Source organism: Vollenhovia emeryi, unplaced genomic scaffold (assembly GCF_000949405.1).
Source record: "Vollenhovia emeryi isolate VEMERY1.0 unplaced genomic scaffold, V.emery_V1.0 DF939125.1, whole genome shotgun sequence".
Taxonomy (NCBI): Eukaryota; Metazoa; Arthropoda; class Insecta; order Hymenoptera; family Formicidae; genus Vollenhovia; species Vollenhovia emeryi.
In genome coordinates this window covers 735,354-755,177 of record NW_011967241.1, presented here as the reverse complement: position 1 = coordinate 755,177, position 19,824 = coordinate 735,354, and the positions used below count along the sequence as shown (strand labels likewise).

At 42.0% G+C, this 19,824-nt stretch overlaps 5 protein-coding genes across 8 annotated transcripts; 2 read left to right on the top strand and 3 right to left on the bottom strand.

Annotated features, from left to right (window-relative positions):
• Positions 1-1,546: 1,546 nt before the first annotated feature.
• On the bottom strand, positions 1,547-6,869 carry LOC105569196. 2 transcript variants are annotated; one of them, XM_012025418.1, is made up of 10 exons: positions 6,756-6,869; positions 4,925-5,081; positions 4,431-4,851; positions 3,571-3,885; positions 3,213-3,386; positions 2,950-3,104; positions 2,587-2,807; positions 2,279-2,513; positions 1,786-1,998; positions 1,547-1,676 (listed from the first exon to the last, which is right to left on the bottom strand). In XM_012025418.1, the coding sequence occupies exons 2-9, from the start codon at positions 5,015-5,017 to the stop codon at positions 1,849-1,851; spliced, it is 1,764 nt and encodes a 587-aa protein (XP_011880808.1). In that variant the 5' UTR covers positions 5,018-5,081; positions 6,756-6,869; the 3' UTR covers positions 1,547-1,676; positions 1,786-1,848. The 2 variants fall into 2 exon arrangements, with proteins under 2 accessions (XP_011880808.1, XP_011880809.1); XM_012025419.1 differs by lacking the exon at positions 6,756-6,869 and adding an exon at positions 5,465-5,544.
• A 675-nt stretch (positions 6,870-7,544) lies between these two features.
• On the top strand, positions 7,545-10,781 carry LOC105569191 (glyoxylate reductase/hydroxypyruvate reductase-like). Of its 3 annotated transcripts, none has more exons than XM_012025413.1 (7): positions 7,545-7,767; positions 7,826-7,909; positions 8,126-8,253; positions 8,634-8,823; positions 9,172-9,335; positions 9,651-9,941; positions 10,136-10,781. In XM_012025413.1, exons 2-7 carry the CDS (start codon positions 7,830-7,832, stop codon positions 10,249-10,251), a joined length of 969 nt encoding a protein of 322 aa, XP_011880803.1. In that variant the 5' UTR covers positions 7,545-7,767; positions 7,826-7,829; the 3' UTR covers positions 10,252-10,781. The 3 variants fall into 3 exon arrangements, with proteins under 3 accessions (XP_011880803.1, XP_011880802.1, XP_011880804.1); XM_012025412.1 differs by having other exon boundaries at positions 7,546-7,741; XM_012025414.1 differs by lacking the exons at positions 7,545-7,767; positions 7,826-7,909 and adding an exon at positions 8,434-8,519 and having other exon boundaries at positions 8,179-8,253.
• Positions 10,564-12,644, bottom strand: LOC105569192 (ragulator complex protein LAMTOR3-A). The gene is made up of 4 exons (XM_012025415.1): positions 12,525-12,644; positions 12,110-12,376; positions 11,414-11,641; positions 10,564-11,156 (listed from the first exon to the last, which is right to left on the bottom strand). Exons 2-4 carry the CDS (start codon positions 12,116-12,118, stop codon positions 11,019-11,021), a joined length of 375 nt encoding a protein of 124 aa, XP_011880805.1. The 5' UTR covers positions 12,119-12,376; positions 12,525-12,644; the 3' UTR covers positions 10,564-11,018.
• A 386-nt stretch (positions 12,645-13,030) lies between these two features.
• LOC105569193 (sulfhydryl oxidase 2) lies at positions 13,031-18,503 on the top strand. The gene is made up of 4 exons (XM_012025416.1): positions 13,031-13,282; positions 14,421-14,763; positions 14,944-15,196; positions 15,513-18,503. Exons 2-4 carry the CDS (start codon positions 14,472-14,474, stop codon positions 16,918-16,920), a joined length of 1,953 nt encoding a protein of 650 aa, XP_011880806.1. The 5' UTR covers positions 13,031-13,282; positions 14,421-14,471; the 3' UTR covers positions 16,921-18,503.
• On the bottom strand, positions 18,104-19,653 carry LOC105569194 (palmitoyltransferase ZDHHC22-like). Its single transcript, XM_012025417.1, has one exon. The coding sequence runs from the start codon at positions 19,583-19,585 to the stop codon at positions 18,746-18,748; it is 840 nt and encodes a 279-aa protein (XP_011880807.1). The 5' UTR covers positions 19,586-19,653; the 3' UTR covers positions 18,104-18,745.
• Positions 19,654-19,824: the final 171 nt, after the last annotated feature.

Below are 19,824 nucleotides of genomic sequence, written 5' to 3'. Positions count from 1 at the left end.
ATCTGTAAAATTATTTGGTCAAAACTAAAGCAGATACTTACTGCCGATGTATGGAACATAATTTTAGTTTTACCGTTTCCATTTTAATCTACATGGAATCATATTGTTCTTTTTAATTTGTCATTTCAGCGATAATCTAAAATAAAGTTTTTTATACGAGATAATGAAAATTAATTTGGAACAAGCTTGTTAACTAAGCTTGTTTTTCTTATTCTCTTTTCTCTCTCCCTATTTCTTTGTCGAATACAAAGTGATGAATTAAATTACAGTAAATAATATAAGTTCGTTATTTACCAAATTATTCATCATTCTTGCGGCGAGCTGAAAGTAAACAGGAATTGGATTCGACGAACTAAAGAGAGGCGCTCCGTCCTCGCCGTTTTATACGTTTAGCTTCGCCGCAGCTTTCTAGTCTCTCTAGAAGGAACCAACAATTACTTCTGGCTACTTCTTGCACCATGTTTATTCCAGTGGCGAGTCAATTGTCGCGCTAGACTGGCACGACCGCGAGCCGTTGAAACGTGCAGTGGAATTCTCGAAAAAAATCGTTATATCCTTCTTCCCGAGTCACGCCTCGACACTTTCGATCTTCTTTTAACCGAACTTTCGATCATCCTTTCTTTCCCCGGTGAGTTTTTCTTCCCGCGATTCGCTGTGGCGCGCTTGCCGGTTCAGGTACTTGTTGATGGTTTAATAACTTGAGTAATCAATTTTTTTTAAATATATTCTCTTATTTATATTCTTACATTGACAAAACTTAATTTTTTTTATCGTCATACACGCTCCTGTTTTATCAGTTTGAAACTCAACTAGTGTTATATTAATATCTTCCTTTCCTTATCACATTTTATCACTATTACAGTGTGGGCTGATAATACTATCGTAATAGTTATTAATATTAAATCTTTGTACTATGGAAAAAATTATCCTTACATTTGTTTTTTTTTCTTGTTAATCCAACTTAATTACCCTTATCATTAGAAATATAATACCAACACAAATTTTTCAATTGCATTACAATTTAATCATTTAACGATTTTACGTACTTAATGTTATGTGTTGATACAAATTAAAGAAAATAAAAAGCACACTATACGTATTGTCATATCTTAATATATAAACTCCCTAAAACATTACTTCAATATATATATATACATATATATATATACATGTCATTTACTTAAAAATAAGAAAAAAATCTAAATTCAGTCGTTTTATAAATTTACGATTTCAGTATGAAAGTGTACCAAAAAGTATTATCTTATATACTATAAAATAAACAGTATTACATATATAGTATAAACTTTCTGATTATGAAATAGTACTAACTGCTAATACATCTTCCAAGAAAAAAAAACAGAACTTAATTCGATTTGATTTTGCTTTATACGACGAATTAATTTGAATAGTATGATATAGTTCAAGATTGTTGCTCAAATTCATGGAAGACCATTTGTACAGTCTACTATATTAATGTTAATAATTAATATAACATTAATATAATAATAATCTTAATTGTACTAATAAATGATAATGTTATTAATAATATTTATACTAATATATGATACTAATATTATTACTGATATTAATATAATTAATATTCCTATTTTACTGATTAGGAAACTGTCTCTTTTGGTCCTCTATTGGCATTTCTTATTTTTTTCGATCGGCTGGTCCTAGAAAGTTCAGCAATGAAAAGAAGAGTTGTTAGTACTCATCAGTTTTGCGAGTAACTATATGTATATCTCCAGAAATTTAATATTTGATATAAAAAAAGAACATTACCTCTCTTGATCATTAATTCAATCACTTCTTCAAATTGAAATTGGTTCATCAATAAAATAATGTTTAATCAAGATGGTATGTATCTGGTATAAGTGGAATAAGCGGAAATTTGCCTTTGGCCAAAGTTGACGCGGAATACGTTGCCGAAAAGACCTCTTCGCTGGGTCGAGCCAGTTGCGATTTTATGAATTTGTCCCTAATGTTAACTTTATCCTGTGATGAACAAACACGTATGTAATGCATGCAATGTAATATACACATGATATAACAGGTTTTCTTTTAAAATTTATCTTCGCTTCGCACTTGTCGACGATTTGCACCTTTTATTCGCGAACAAATTTTGACAAGACTATTAGTGACAAAGCACAATTATTCATAATACAAAAGTTTTATTTAAGTTTAGTGATGCCTTTGGATACTCAATAAATTATTTTGAAGCTTAATTTAGAGTTGAAGTTTAGGAAATTTAAAAGTCTTTGTAACTCTTTCTTACCATATCGTACAGCTCAAGGCAAGGAATCCACGAACTTAGACGACGAGAGTCGGGGTCGGGACAATCCGGACGACTTTCGAAGCTTACAACTTTAGCGAGGATCATGCGTTCATCATAGTAACCGTCATCGTAGTCATCGTCATCTTCATCTTTATCTTCGTTTTCGTTTTTGAATTCGTGTATAAAAACAAGATCGCTAAACTTATTGACAGCTCGCACATCCCACGTATCTCCTCTGAAAATAACAATATGTTAAGGGCGATCTATAACCGAAATGAAGTCCATCGATCAGTAAGATATTGATTTACATTGGCTTCACGTTTGCCAGCGAACACTCCATAGCCGCAAATGGCAACTTCAACATATCTGTACAGAGCTCGAGTAAATTTTTTTTATCAACTTCATCCGTGTACCCATAATCCAAGAAGAAGACGTAGTACCTGGAGGAATCGAGGCAACCTACTACTTCTGCACGGCACCAGCTGTCATCCTCATTATATTTAGCTGCTACATATTGGCCTATCTTTATCTAGATTCAACAAACGGTCGTAGATAATTGAACTATAGTATTAATGATAATATTGTGTATATGCACGGCCCTATCCTCCGTTTATAGCGTATGAAAAGTCTTGCCAGAGGAACATTTTAAACAGCAAGTCTTTTCTGCTTACCTCTTTCACAGTACGTAACTTGCGATTTTCCTCGTTTTCGTAATACTCTGACATGGTATATGATAACATCTGTATGTCCATGTATGTATCATAAAGCACAATCCAGAACAGGTTTGGTGTTACCACCTCAGTTACATGGACATGCATAAGACCTTCTAAAATCAAAGTTTACATAATTCAATATCACACCAATTAATAAGTTTGAATTTAATGACAAATTTACAAAAATTAAATATTTCACAAATATAAGTTGCTTTACGTACCTGAAGATTGTGATGCAACCCTGCGGAACTCGGCGATAAACTTCTGAGCAATTTCATCGAATAAAGAATCATTTATTTTTCCCAGTGCATAACTTGGTTTAATTTCAGTTTTACATGCCTCTTGAGTTTCATTGTACATTTGAGTAGTCTCCTTTACTAGTGCTTCTTTCCCATCTACAAAACAAATTGTGACAATCACTGCGATAAATACCGTTAGAGATTTCAGTAGAATACAGAAAATAATTCAAAACAATTAATTGTATATTACAATATAGTTAATGGCGAATATAGACAACAACGATCAAACAAAATGTCACATTGGCACGAATTGTAACAAACATGTTAAAATAATGCATACTTGGTAAATCGCATTCAGCAACAGGTTTATTAATAGCACCTTGTGCTATTATTCTCTCTCCTACTCGTGGTATAATACACATATCTTTTTCGATCTCTGTCAAGCAAATTGGACATGGCAGTCCGTATACAAACATATTTTGAAATTCATATTTTCCATGCACACACTTTATAGTTATTTTGCGTCTAAGATGGTCAGGTGCTCTGTAATATGCTAGTGCTCTGAATTCTCCCTCAATAATGTTGCCTAGGTCGACAATTATGTGCGCCATGTCCTCAGCACTTCCTGTTAATACAATCTTTCTCAGCAGTCCAACTGTAATTAATCGTTATTGTCGCAATATAATAACTAATACTATTATCAAAGAGTAATTGTGTTATTGTCGTGGCAGTGTTACGAAAAATATCCACAATTTTAGGCTCATATTGATTTGACTTTCTGTAGTTTTCATTAAATATCTTCTTAATTGTGTAAATGATTATAATAAATAAATATAAATTAGATAAATAATTATAAAAATAATTTGCACGTTTTCAATGCATTTATATTTATTGCAGATTATATGACACTCGATATGCAGGGTGTCTCATTTTAAATGACCCACGCAAATATTTTCAAAAATATGAAAGATGCGGGGAAAAAAACGTTTCAAACAAAAGTTGTCTGGTTCGAAGGGGGACACAAGGTGGTGCCATTGGCTGGATAGTCATTTGAAGTTGATCTTCAATTTTTTTAATGGCACCATCTTGTGTCCCCCTTCGAACCAGACAACTTTTGTTTGAAACGTTTTTCCGCATCTTTCATATTGTTGGAGATACTTGCGTGGATCATTTAAAATGAGACACCCTGCATGTACGTACTTGAGGTTTTATGTGCCGGCGACGGAGCTATAACTCTTACGCCATAGCCACATGAACCAACATTTGGTACATGTTTAACAAAGTTCTTCGAGCCAAAAATGGTTAGACTGGCTGTGAAAGGAACCCACATTTGATAAGTTTCGATGGCAGGTTGATTTTCTATTATACTTTGTATCATGCCCTGCGCCGTGATGATGTTTTCCATGATATCAGACCATATGTGAAGGAGGGTCTCTTCGCGGACCGAGTTCTCCTTTTCCAGTCTGATGCGTGTGTTGGTTAACTCCTCGATATTTTTTATCACAGCACCACTTCTACCAAGAACAGCCGGCACATACTTTTTGGGTATCGTAATATCTACGCGGATTTCCTTTCGTTTGGACGATGCTAGCCGACCACGTTTCGTTGTATCATCGTCATCCTGCGCAACACGATAATAACAGATAAGCTTGTAACTCGGAAACAAATCAACTGTAAATGTAAATGTAATTCACCTTTTTAAGCATATCATACAACAAAACTGCCATGGACAATCCGAAAGTTGTTAGGGATATGCCGAATAAAATTGGTAACAATCGCCCACTCATATTCGATATCCACTTCGTTTTCTCGTGGACTTAAACCAAGAGATGATATACAGTGTCATGTAACCTGCAACATAAATGTAAAAACATATATTATTATTAGAATTTTGATCTGTTTAATTTATATTTATATCATGTATATAATTAAGGAAATGTTACTCAATAAATTACAAAAATGAAATTAAAAAATCGAGCCTAAAATTATGTAGGATCGACACTCAACTTCGAAACTCCCAGGAAGCCAAACACAGTTTCTTTTAGAATTTACTCTTTTCACTATAAAAGATCATGTTTCTTTTGGTATTTTAACATAATATTTCGCGGCAAAACAAATATGAAAGAAAGCATATTTCTTCCCCGGAAATTTTTCGTAAAATTGCGAAGCAGCCTTCTCTGCCGAACGCAGCGAAAATGTGGGCTCACTCAAAAGCACCGCCGCTCACTTCTTACCGTTGGATCCAACCAATCGTGTTCAAATGCCACTCAGCTACTCGGTGAGCGGTCGTGCGATTGGTTCTTACCGTTGGATAGTTTGGATCCAACCAATCGCATTCTATTGCTGCAACGTGTCTCTGTCTAACTTGCTCGTTTTCTCCCCACTCTTAACGCTGAGCAAGAGAGAGAGAGAGAGAGAGATATCATGACTCTTCTGATATGTCTGCACTCTGATATTTAGGACAGCGCGTCCATAGGGATGGCGCACTTATACAAGTCTACGGCTGTATATCCTAAACGGAACTCTGTCTCTTCTTAAATAATAAGATGGGAAGTCGACCGAACCGATGTTTGTGAAACTGGCCCTTGAGGCGGTTTAACAAATGTCGGTCAACCGAAGATCAAATGTTTTGTTATCTCCTCTTAAATAAGAATACAAAACAAGACACGGCGTCGAGCGTAACCAGCTCTGGCTAGCGGTTAACCGACGTTCGTAAAACTGGCCCTTAGGTGCTCAGTGAACGGCTGTGACACTAAATACAGCCCATGTAGCAAAGGTGTCTCGTGGCAGTTGTAATACTGACGCGCATTGTGTGCATCAGACAGCACGACCGCTTATCGAGCGGCTACATAACAATGGAATGTTGGCGGCAAAAACGAAAACCAATAGCATTCCACTAGTACAGTCGTGGTCAGAAAGATTGTCCGACGTTTTACGATAAATTTCGAAAGTACAGTTTATCATGCGAGAGACTGTAGCGTTTGCCTATAGTCAAAGGCGTTTGCTCACGGATATGAGCAGTGACGCATCACTAGACAAAGGAACGATGTGTACGAACATCTATGCATACATGCGAATATTCTGAAAACTTTTTGTAAAACGTCGGACGACCTTTCCGACCATGACCGTACCATGAGCGGCACCTTTAGCGATTACGTCAGCCACGTTCACGTGCTTTCATGCCATAACCTCAATCGCGGACGGTACAGACTTCGCGCTACCGTCGAAAGTGTGAAACAGCGCTTGATAAAAAGCAGGATAATAAGACAAATGCTTTGTTCTCCCGCTACAATGAGTTGTTAGTCAGAACTGTATGTCGGTCCTTTTTCTTATCTCTGTTTTTAAATCTAGTAGTCAGGGGTTCGATCAGGATTCTTTTCCTCCAGCGTGAACTCGTGAAGAATTTTGTTAAATTTGTCAATGAAACGCTTCACTTTTCACGAGTTTACGCTGGAGGAAAAGATTCGTGATCGAGCCGCAGTAATAAACGCATATACACACAGTTTATACAAATCGAATACATACCTCAGCCAGATAAGACTCAACCGACGTCGCAACATAAGAAATGAAGGCGATATCTATCAGGAGCGCTGGAGAGTGTCCGGAGACTGCCGGAGACGAAAGCGGTACACACATAGGGGAATGGATGACGTAGAACGTAGAAACATCTATCGGAGAAATATATTGCGTAAAGGCTAATCCACAATGTCTTCTTTGCGTCTAGGAGCATTCTGTTTTATAGCCAATAAATATATGTTTAATAAATTTGTGCAAGTTGATAAATTGTATATTATACATTCCATAATCGTGCGTCGTTAACAAATTTTTTAAGCGTTTTGATTTGTTCATATAAAATAGAATGTTTCTAGACTCAGAAAGCACAATGTAGATTAGGCTTGATGCGTGGTCTACAATGCGAGTCGCAGAGTCGTAGTCGTAAGAATAATCGACTGCGATTGGTCAATTTTGTCAGACACATAAGAATTGACCAATCATAGTCGACTATTCTTACGACTTTACGACTTCTATGTGGACGAGGCTTTACAAATCAATACAAAAAACCAAGGGCGCGAGATTTGAATCGAAATTGGTTCATGGTCGCAACAAATTCCGTGCTTTCGCTGACAATTTCGTCGATATTGTCGGGACACATTCACTCGTTAACTTCGACGATCTCTCGACGCATCCTTCGCGTTGCTACCTGTGGTTAATTTCAACGAGAAATTGCGTAGCTTGTTCTGCGCTGTGTAACTGATAATAAAAGTAACACGTTATCTTTTCACAGGTTTTATCATAAACCAGTTTACGCTGGCACGTTTAATTGCGTAACGCGCTCTGTTGAAGGCGTTGCAATTACTGGAAAGATATAAAGTCACAGACGGCGGAGGTCTACATCGCATACATTAAACGACCGCTCGTCAAATCGCGTCTCCAACGATCGCGAGTCGGTGCGGATTGCAGTTCAGAGAGAGAGGACCTTCATTACAGAGAAGTACTTAGAGATCACGCAAGTACGTCCGTCACAGCCGTACACTTTGTACGTATTTTGTATTTTCATCCAATCGACAATTTTTCATCGCGACCTCATTTTGCAGCGCGATGAGTTCGCTGGCTCTACCGCGTGTTTTGGTGACTAGCCAAGACGTGCCCGCCGCTGGCATCGATTTGCTTCGCGCAAAGTAAGTCTGAATAAATCAGGAATTTACCTAATTATAAGCCAATAAATTATAGAGAATCATTCGACGCCTATTGCTCGTTCTTACAATTAGTCTGCCGACCTTCCTGATTTGTTTGTGCATATTACGATCGTCTTGTTCCCTGGTTAAGTCAGAATGAATTTGGAACGCTTGAAAAAATCGCATAGACCACTTATCGTTTTACTATTGTTGACGTAGATGCAATGTCACTATTGTACCGGCTGATGTAAGCACTCGGGAACAAGTGTTGCAAGCTCTACCTGGGCAGGACGCCGTATTCATTGCCAGCCATCACATTGTCAACAGCGAGTTCCTCGATATCGCCGGTAGAGATTCATTTAATTGATCCTCTCGGAAGAAAGCTTCTTTATTTCCTGTCTTGCGAAATTTCGCGATTACGCCAGCCGTTGAAATTTTTCCAAGCAAGACTCGTTTCAACATATTCCTTTAAAAATTATGCTGTATACATTTGGAAAAGCAAAGAGAGTATTTGAAATTGTTTAAAGTTTCAGATAATAAAATTGGCCCCTGGAAGGGCACAATTTTATTTTAAAACTTTCAAACACAGGATGAAGGATGAGATCAATGAATTGTAACAGTTTTTTTTAAGTACACAAATGCATACCTTTTAGTAAGGCATAAAAAAAGCGATCGCGAGACTTTGTCGATCGATAAATCAATAAATTTCAATAACGTTTCTCTTCAGGTTCGAATTTAAAGGTCGTGTCGACGATGTCTGCTGGATATGATCACTTGGATGTCCCAGAAATTAAAAGAAGAGGAATCAAAGTCGGACACACGCCGAACGTGCTGTCAGCTGCAGTTTCGGAAATTGCGGTGTTCTTGATGTTAGCCGCGGCGAGACGCACCCACGAGACTCGTACAAAGCTGGAAAAGTAACTGTTTTCATTCACTTCAAATTGCGAGCTGACTGATCTAAAAAATCTGCTTGAAGCTTGATAAGATTAGATAGGAATCGAGATACATTCTTGTTCCAAATGAATGTGTTTCTCTTCTGGTACATTTGATATTTTTCATTCTATTTATGTTCCGTATATAAATATGCATCTAATCGAAACGGTCTACAATAAAATTATAATATTGAATCTATTTCTATCATCTTTCATCTTTTCGACTCAGCTTGGTCCGCTCCGTCTACGCAAGAAATAAGTCCCAAACGTTCGCCGACACCCTGTATAATAAACAACTGCACAAATGATACATACGTGATAATGTAATTAAAGGGGCGAGACAAGTTTCGGACCGCAGTGGATGCTGGGACACGAGATACGAGGTTCTACCGTCGGCATCTTTGGTCTAGGAAATATCGGTCAAGCAACGGTCAAACGATTAATGGGATTTGAAGTAGGGCGCTTCATCTACACCGGACATTCCCGCAAGAAAGCAGGTCCGCTCGCAACCCGTTAGAGTACTTTTTTTTCAGTCTTAATGACCTACACGTCTATATTCTAAATCGTCGATATATTTTACCTATAAAGAGTTCAATATATACAAAATTTAGATCTCCTATTAATCTTATTTATTATCCGAAAATATAGAGATTCCCTAGAGAATCTATGTTCACTAATTAGATTTCTAATCATAAATAAATCCGAAGAATTGTATAAATATCTAATAGACTCGTATCGCAAATTTTTCCTGAATTTATCGTAAAAACGGGTTTATAGGATTGCAGTGGAATAAATTTCTTTACGTGATTCAGGTGATGAACTTGGAGCGACGTTCGTGTCCCAGGACGAGCTTCTGGCACAGAGCGACTTCCTCGTGATTACGGCGCCTTTAACTAACGAAACTCGAGGACTTTTCGACGACAGCGCTTTTGGTAAAATGAAAAAGACAGCCGTCTTCGTGAACGTGGCTCGCGGTCAGATCGTCAATACCGATTCCCTCGTGAGAGCTCTTCGTGATAAGAAAATATTCGCCGCCGGACTAGACGTCACCGACCCGGAGCCGCTGCCGCCAGGACACGAGCTTCTAAAATTACCTAATGTTGGTCGGTACAGTCATTTTTATTCTCAAGTCCCTTCATATCATACACAATATCGTACATCGGAGTATTCAGAAAGTCAATCGTGCTCTTAGGAATTTATAACTTGAAAATTCAAGGAACCTAATACTATGATGTACCTGATATTGTAATTTACGTTAGTACAATATATTATCAATTTTTCATTTTGATAATTACAGCAATTGTACCACACGTGGGCAGCGCGACGATCAAGACCCGTAATGACATGTCGACAATTGCAGCGCAAAATATTCTCAACGGCCTCGAGGGTAAACCTTTGGTTCATCCTTTGTAGTGAATCGCCTCTTTCGTACGTTATACCACTTTATTTATTTAGAAATGTTATTAGAAACGATTGCTCGATCATATACGAATTAATAAAATTCTGTAACTTTTCTTCATATCGCACAAATGTGACCACCTAAATTCCAACTTGATTTCGTAAAGATTAAATGAATTGTATCCGTTCAGGCAATCAAGTAAATATTTTTACAAAGTGAATTATCTCTAAATATTCCCCAAAATCTTGCTTATCAAATTCAATAGTTTAATTTGTTGTTATATTGGAATGATTATATAAATGACGCTATACAGGATATCTTCAAAAACTGTACAACCACGCAGTGCATTAGACGTTTCTTGAAATCTCACAAGCTCGAAACTTGTCCTATGTAAAATCTATCAATTTTCAAAAAGCTCTTAACAATTTATTTTCATTACTTACTAAATTACTTAATACCATTAAAGAGTTAACAGGACTCGTGATTATATTAAAAAAATATCACGTGTAGTATTCTTGTAAACAAATAAATAAACTAGCTCTGAGTACAATCTCTGAATTTCTCCCAAAGAACTGAAACCTTTACGTCATTGTTACATAATAACCATTTTCACTTTTCGAAACACACCTGCACACATTAGGAACAAACGCGGGCAAGTGAAAGCGTAAAGACGTATCTGTCGTTCTTGGAAAAAGAAAGACCACTGTTCATGCAATACTCAACAGAATTATATCCGAACAGCGTTCAGCATTTATCACCCGTAATGGACAACGGGTAACCATCAGGCTTCCACCACGGCATTCTTTAGGCTACTTAAGATAGGGTCAATCTTGTTCTCCAGCGACAATACGTGGCCGGTGTTGCAGCTGTGACTAGCGATAAAACTAACGACCAATGGCAACTTATTCATCTGGATCACCTGGAAGGGCGAAGAGAGGATTCTTAACTACGAAAACAATTTCACGATCAGACGCATAGCGAAATCATATTCGCAACACATTAAAGTCTACATAGAAGTCGTAGTTGTAAGAATAGTCGACTATGATTGGTCAATTCTTATGTGTCTGACGAAATTGACCAATCGCAGTCGATTATTCTTACGACTACGACTCTACAACTCGCATTGTAGACCACGCATCAATCTTACAATTTATCTGGCAGTTCTGTACACTTTACCTGGTAATTACTGTACATGCATATAATGGTTTTGTTTTTGCCAAGTCCCAGCTTACTGCCCTGATCCGTGGCCATTCCAAAAGTGGACAGGAAACTGGCTCTCGTGGCTAACTCCGGCGCCTTTTCGTTGGCCACCGATACAACAGGCACTCCGTCCCTGTCCGTAATTAATATGCTGTGCAAACCCTCTACGTCGGTCAACAGTCCGTAGAGAAACTTCTTCAGTTCCTGAAACAGCAGACGGAACGATGAAAGGGAACAAACATCTCGCAGCGTCTGAGGTTCGGTTTCACGAAACGTCGCTTAACTTCAAGTCGCAGTTTAATTCATGCTTGTCTCTTTCTAAACTAAAGCCTAATCCACAACGTGCTTTCTGCGTCTAGAAACATTCTATTTTATATAAACAAATCGAAACGCTTAAAAAAAATCGTCGACGGTGTACGATTATACAGTGTATAATATACAATTTATCAACTTGCACAAAGTTGTTGAACGCATTTGTTGGCTACAAAGTAGAATGTTTCTAGACGCAGAGAGCAGTAGATTAGCCTTAACAGTTGGAAAGAGACGAAGAACGAATTAAGCCAAGCTCAAAGTTAAACAACGCTGGCGAGACCGGACCTGAACAAAGTGTATAACCTCAAACTTAGTGCAAAGAAACGCGACGCTTTTTACAAAACTTTATGTAAAACTTACGACCGTCATTCTTGCTGAGAAACGGGCCGCGCGAACGGCCGAGCGATTGCGAGTAATTTTCGTTGCGCGCACACCGCGCACGATCGTTCAAGCGTTATCGCCCCGCCTTCCACCGATAACCATATCGCGATGCACCAGACGCGTTTGTGATCCACTGGACGTGACGATCCGCCACCGCGGCAACACAGATTCCAAATATTCCAATTGTTCTCACGAAAGCTCCGCCGAGATTTCACTCCGCCGAAACGCGCAGTCCGACATCAGCTCCTGCGAAAGGCAGCGCGATAAGAGAGGTTAGAATTTCTTTTCAGCGCTGTACGAAATATTTGTGTATTCTCCTCTGTTCTCGCGAATCGGATTATCAATACCGTTTCTTGATACACTTTGTGCAAGCACTAGCTGCAAATTTTCGTACCTTTCATCCTTCTTCCTCCGCTCGACGTCCAGCCGCACGTCCATTCGTCCTTACCGAGCGAACGAACGTAGTTGAGATCCACTTTGTCAGGGGACGCGTCTGTTTCTGAGCTAGTGGACTCCCGCGGCGCGGCCGCTTTCGGACAAATCTCACGTTCCATTGGAGTGCAGAGAGTGCAGCGTAGGACCCGGTGAGAAATGATTCGTCGATCGACGTCGAAACGACGTCGATCGACACCGACACCGTCGAATTGACGTCGATCGACGAATCATTTCTCACTGGGGACAGCCGCGAGTCTGCAATCCGTTCCTTGCAGTTGAGCCCTTTGTACTTTATGCCCGTCCTCCTCTTCTAATCGACCTCTGATCGCGCGCCCGTCTCGCCCCGAGTGCAGAAAGTGCGGCGAATCGCGGCTGGCAAGGAACAGACGTATGCGTGCGTGTGCACACACATACTTTATATTGTATATATGTGTGTGTGTGTACATACGTCACTCGCACTCTCGCTCGCGATGTCGCGGATGCGATTCGCACGCCAGTGCAAATTGGGGATTGCGTCGGACGGTGCCACGAGGTTATGTCTGATCGCGTCGTGATCGGTGCCATGTACACGCACCGCGTACATCAATGTGAATTACTAAATTAAGAAATTACTCCCCCCTAATGTTGAGGTGGAACCGACGGGCTCTCATATCGCTCGACGTGTCGGCCGGCTGGGAACGTGTCCGCCGAGAGATACGAGATAACACACGCAGGGAGGTACTGTACTCGTATATCTCTTCTTTTTTTTTCCTTTTTTTTCCACGTAATCTGATCACGAACCATCGGCACGTTGCACCGCGTATCGCGAGGCAACGTCGATCGCGACTCGCCACTTGCGTTGGATTCCCGTGGAATTGGAATGTTTCCCGTATAGAAATCGAGCTGTGACCGAGTGGGATCGTTAAACCGAATTGCGAAATGCGACGGCGGTTCTCGTCTCGTTTCGTCTGAGATTCGGACTCACGTTGATCCCGCGGAGAGCGAATTCAATTATTCTCGGGGGCGACGTGCGCGCGAGATGCGCCGACTGTCCCCTTCGATCGGCAGTCAGTGCTCTTGCTTTCTCTTCGGCTTTGCATTTGGAATTGATGTCTTACCGAAATCCACCGGAACAACCGAGAGATGACTGCCCAGTCAGCAAAATGTTAGCAGATTCGTCAAATCCCCACCAAACTCATAGCCATCTGTGTCCACAGTTGGCTTTTGTTCTGCCAGCAGTCTGTAAAAAGCATACACTGTCAACAGATCATCAGCAGAAACCGAGCAGATTATGTGAGCTCCAGTTATGTGAGCAGATTTTGTTTGATTTCTGCTGACGTGCTGGCAACATATCGAATATATCAGTTCCTGTATGCAATCTTTAAAATTTGCGGTGGGCACTCGACGAAATCTGTTCTGATTCAACTATCTGGGTTTATTATGTGTTTTCTCTTCTGAAGTTCGTTCGAGAGCGAATAAAGGGTTTGCTTTCTGTTCCTACACTGGTGAACTAGTGCAGTAAGCTAGAATGAGAAAAAATATGCTTGTCTTACTCCAATTTATTGCACTAGTTCACTAGTGTAGGAACAGAAAACAAGCCTATAGTCTGTGGAAAAATATAGATGACAAGAAATCAATACTTTGATTCATGCATTGCGATATTTTTGTACCATTAAACTTTCAACTGCAAACAGTTCTTGAATTACTGGCATTATTTTTGTTTTTTTTAAGAAAAATTCCAATCGTTAGAAATCGAGGGAACAAATAGAACTGCCGAATGTCACAGTAAGAGCTTCGCATGATGCGTGTCAAAGTTAACATATGCAACGTTGAAATGATATCACTTTAACGATCAATTGGTATTGCACAATTGCAGGGAGATAGAGAGGAGTAGCTGGGCTCTAATGTCAGTTATCGGAGACGCAAGATGCAGCGGCTAGAAATAACAGGGATTATACTGTGCCTACTCAACGTTCTAATGATAGACTGGAGCAGCGCAGGTGTAATAGGCCACAAGAATTCGCCCCAAGGTCTGATGTTGCTGGGCGGCCAGAGCCTGTACAACGCCAGTGACGACGTGGTGATACTCAATGCCACCAATTTCAAGTCCCACGTTTACGGGAGCGCCAGAAGCTGGCTGGTCGAGTTCTACAATAGCTGGTGCGGCTTTTGTTACAGATTCGCGCCGACGTGGAAGGCTTTGGCCAGCGACGTTCTACGTAAGTTGTCGCGATTAGTTGTGGAACAGTTTACTTATTAAACTGTGCGTATTCGTGCGATCCTCTCCGAGACCTAATTTGACCAGAATGCGACGAAATTTGCGCTCGCTTTCGACTGCTTTACCTGCCGTTTATTGCAGGCGCACGTAAATAATTTGGTAAAAAGAATCAATGTTTCAGCCTGGAGCGATATCGTCGTAGTCGCGGCTATAGATTGCGCCGATGACGACAACAATCCAATCTGCCGCGAGTACGAAATCATGCACTATCCAATGCTGAAATATTTCTCTATAAATGCACACCCGCCGTCCTTGGGTATAGCAATAGAAAAGGGGGACAGCGTCGACTCGGTCAGGCATAATTTAATTAGCAGGCTCGAGACGGAGCAACAGGAAGGACGAGGCTCTACGTGGCCTAACATCGCACCGTATAGGTACATCATAAATTTTCCACGGCTAATTGGATCGCGTCTCGTTACGACTGAATAAAACAATTCGTCTTTGTTCCTCGTATGCGACGTTGTCGAAAACAGATTGTGCCATAAAACTTTGTAGTCGCTTGAGAATTTTTAACATGTGTTATCGAATTTATAACAGTTTGGTGCGTTTGCGAACAAGACGAGAGGAATTTTTTAAGGAGCAATTTGTTTTTGAAACAATTGTCCGTAGATCGTTTGTGAAGTCGAGAGGAGTTAAAGTCTTCTCCAGTTTTGTGTTGCAAAAGAATATTTCGATTACACTCGTTCGCAGGAACGTCGAAATAACGGATATTTGGAAGACAGTGCCCAGCCACGTGAAGCACTTCTTCCTGATCTTCGAGGCCACGGATTCGCACTTGGGCGCCGAAGTCATTCTTGATCTCCACAAAGTCAGCAGCTTGCAGATACGCAGGGTGACCTCCGACAACGAGCTACTGTGCCTGATGAACAAGGTCACCAAGTTCCCAACCTTGATAGCTTACGGGCGCAACGAGTCGCAGAGGGTCGTCACCGTGCGAATACCGACGAGGCAGGGTGTGCGACGAGCTATCAAGGATTACGCGATCGCGAGGGGAGTGAACGTCGACGAGGCGAGCACGACGGTGCAGAGTGCGGAGAACACGCGTCGAACGACGGTCGTGAGGGGCCGCGAAGTCGTGGAGGAGCAGCTGCAATCGTCAACGAGGACCGACGATTACGTGTACCAACTCGACCTGGAGAGCGCGCTGCGCTACTCGATCAATCACGAGATACCGATGATGAAGTCGATAGACGGCGACAGGATGAAGGCGTTGCAGAAGTATCTCGCGGTGTTGGCGGCGTATTTTCCTCTGCGACGTGGCAACGCCTATCTGGAGGTGATACGCGACGTCGTCGAGAAGAAGAGCGCGATGACCGGCGAGGAGTTCAGTCAGCTGGCGAAGACGACGGAGGAGGAGCTGTCGCCAGTGTACTCGGGCGCGCCCCGCCAGTGGATAGGATGCAAGGGGAGCACGGACTCGTACCGCGGCTATCCCTGCGGACTGTGGACCATGTTTCACACGTTGACCGTCAATTTCGCGCTGGAGCACGACAAGGCGCTCGTCCAGCCTCTCTCGCGGGACCCCACGCAGGTGCTGCGAGCGATGCACGGCTACATCGGGACCTTCTTCGGTTGCGCCGACTGCGCCGCGCACTTTGTCGAGATGGCCGACAAGAAAAGGATGTTCGACGTGCGCACCAAGAACGACGCCGTGCTCTGGCTGTGGCAAGCGCACAATCTGGTGAACACACGGTTGTCGGGCGACAATACGGAGGACCCGGAGCACAGGAAGATGCAGTATCCCGCGGCCGAGCACTGCCCGGCGTGTAGATACGCCGACAACCGCTGGAACGAGGAGGAGGTTTTTCGATACCTCACGAGCAAGTACGGCAGTAGCAGCATCAAGCTCGACGGGATCAACAGTTCCGACGACGTGGGCATGACCAACGGCAACGGCTCGAGAGTCAGGCCCGAGAGACTGGCCAAGGAGACGAAGCGCGCCACGGCTTTCGGCTGGGACTTGAACGTCTTTGATATCAGCATCTGCGTCGTGCTGTACGTCACCTCGGCCGCGATACTCGTGCTCGTATGCATCAAGTTCGCCGTTAAGAGGACATATAAGAAAAAGGGTCACGCTAGTTTGTTGCCCAAGGTATAATCTTCCGTCTTACGTTCGTGCAGTCCACGCACGCAATCGCCTAACATTCCTGGCTCGGCGAGTAAAACACTCGGGCACTTGGGTTCCACTTGGCAGAACAAAATCTCAAATCTTTAGGTTGTGATATCTTCCAGCTGTAACGGATCGTTCCGGCGGGATGGCGAAAGTCGCATTTGCATTTCGGCGGATTGCAGTTGGAGAAGCTTTTTGCGTTAAACCAGTTAACGCCAGTAGCAAAACGATAGTAACCAACAAATCAAAACTACTCTAAATGAATCGGAAAACATTCGCTCGACTCCAAGTGAGGAATCGGACGACGTTTTGCGGATTGTCAATTAAAGTTTTTCTACTGGCAAAAGCAGCATGCATTTTGTACAGAAAACGGGGATCAATGATATATTCTTTCGCGAGTTGGCTTTTTTTTAAGTAAAGATTGAATTGCAGAATAGTTGTGGTTTAAGTGTTCTTGAACTCGCGATCTTGCTTTGTAACATTCGCCTCAAACTCGTCCAAAGAATATATCTTCATTATCGATTTATACGAGATTATTTCTACTTAGGGATTCGTGTCATCTTGCGAAAGATGTAGATGTATGGCTGATAATATATACAGGTGACAAAATAAGAACGGATCAAGTAAAACATTCAATTATTTAACGTCGCTGTACACGCGGAATAACGTTCTCGTCTTGCTGTGGCGCGTCAGAGAATGCATTTATGTAATCCTGGTGAAACCGTGATCAAAGATAATATGATACACACCGCAAGTGTTTGGCGCTTCTTTACCTCACGGCAGGCGCGACGCGACTGAAATGATTTTCCGTCGGAATTATTATTATTATGTATTGTATCAAAAACTCTAAACGGTATAAAATCACGATGCGATCAAACAGTTACCAGAAGATATCGAAAGATGGTAATCTATTTTATTCCACAGCAACAGGCTTCCCGAAATGTTTGCGTACGCCTTTCTTTGGCATTTTTTATACAATCGTTCTTTTACATGAAAAACTATACCGTTTAGGGTAAACCGGCAGGTATTCAGATGAAAAGAATCGTATATAATAGTAACTGTTGATATTTAACTAGATATTAAGCAATCGAGATGTTGAATCGCGAACTTGGGTGATCCGAGAGATTATATAAAAAGATACGGTTGTGATTTAAGTCACAAATATCTGCACGCCGATGAAAGTCGATCCTTTAATTTGTAAATACGCACCCAGACAAAATTATCCCTACTGATTATGTATACTATAAGCCGTTGTCTTTCTTATGTACAGTTTTCTAATAAAATGTAATGTACAATTAAATGTATAACTATACAATTAAATACTTCGCAGTGTTTCAAAACAGTAACGAGTGATACGCTTTATAAATACTTCAAATCAAAGCTTTCTCCAGAAAATATATATGAAGCATTAAACAATTAAGATCAGGAGGAACCTGGAAAGTTTTCGATGCGTTCGTTCAGCTTCAATGTAAGAGACAATTAGCACTGATACTATTAATGTAATGTTAAGCGTGCCAAAGAAATATGCAATTATTTGTATATGTAACTGAATAAAACTATATAATACTGCCTATTCGATATAAATCTTGTTTACGACAGCTGTGTAGAGTGGACGATACAGTTCGAAGTACAGTGGATTACCAATTGGTTACTTCAACTAGTATCCTGTGGATAAAAAAGAGCTTAGTCTTTCCAGCAGTCAAAGCTTGGTTCTTTGGCCGTCGAAAGTATCCCCGATACTCTCAATCACAGGCAATGCAAATGCATTCGACGCATTCCGCGGTTTGAAAGGAGTCTCAGCGGAATGCCAAGTTCAATCCTTCTTCGAGCACAAGTGGTGCCAGGAGACTCCGTCGTGAGGCAGCCGCGACTTTATGTAAGGTAGCAGCCACGTCAGGTACCACCGCTCGCCGAAGACTTCTCTGATGTTGTCCCTCCAGCCCATGTCGTAGGTGAAGTCCTTCTTGTTGCTCTCGTTGCCCACGACGCCTCTGAGGATCAGACTGAAGTGGTAGGCGCACAGCACGCCGGTGTACAAGGTGCCCACCGCCGACACGACGTAGAGCAACAGGTAGAACTGGTCGCTGGAGTTGTCGAAGCCGAAGAAGAAGGTCGCCATGGGGAAGACCATCTTGATGATCGACGAGGGGAACTCGAAGGGCTGCGTGCTCCAGATGAAGAGGCTGCCGTAGAAGAAGGCGTACGCCGCGCCGAGGAACAGGTACCAGAGGAACATGACGAAGTAGCGGTGGTTGTAGTAGCCGACGCAGCAGCCGGTGAAGACACAGTGGTGGTCGCGCTTGAGGATGCAGCCGTCGCAGACGTTGCAGTGCCAGGAGCGCGGCGGCGACAGGCACTCGCAGGCCGCGCACAGCCACCAGCCGTCGGCCGGCCGGGCGGTGCTCACCGGCACCACGCGCCCGCCGGTGCTGGTGTCGCACATCACCGTGTACGTGAAGTTACTCACGATGTTGAGCATGATGAAGCTGCCCAGGGTGAAGTGGAGCGCGTACAACGGATTCCGGTCCCCGTAGAGTCCCGGCAGCACTATAAACAGCCCGAACCAGTACATGAGCGGCGCGATCGTGAGAACGAAGGCCATGGACAGCAGGTCGCTGAAGGTCCGCGGGCAGATTCTCTTGCGGATCATCATCGTCGCGCGCGCGCTCGTCCCTCGCGGATCGATCTCGCCGCTGCCCTCGTCCTCTTGTCGCCGTTATTTGATTATCTCTCTGGGGATACAGCTGATGTTTACATTGACCTGCGTCATTTTGAAACCAGGACCGGCATAAAGGCCCGTGTCCACGATGTTGGAATTGGTCCAAGCTCTGTCAAAGGGCCAGGACTCTTAAGGCCAATGTCCACGATGCTAGAACTTGATCCAAGTTCTAG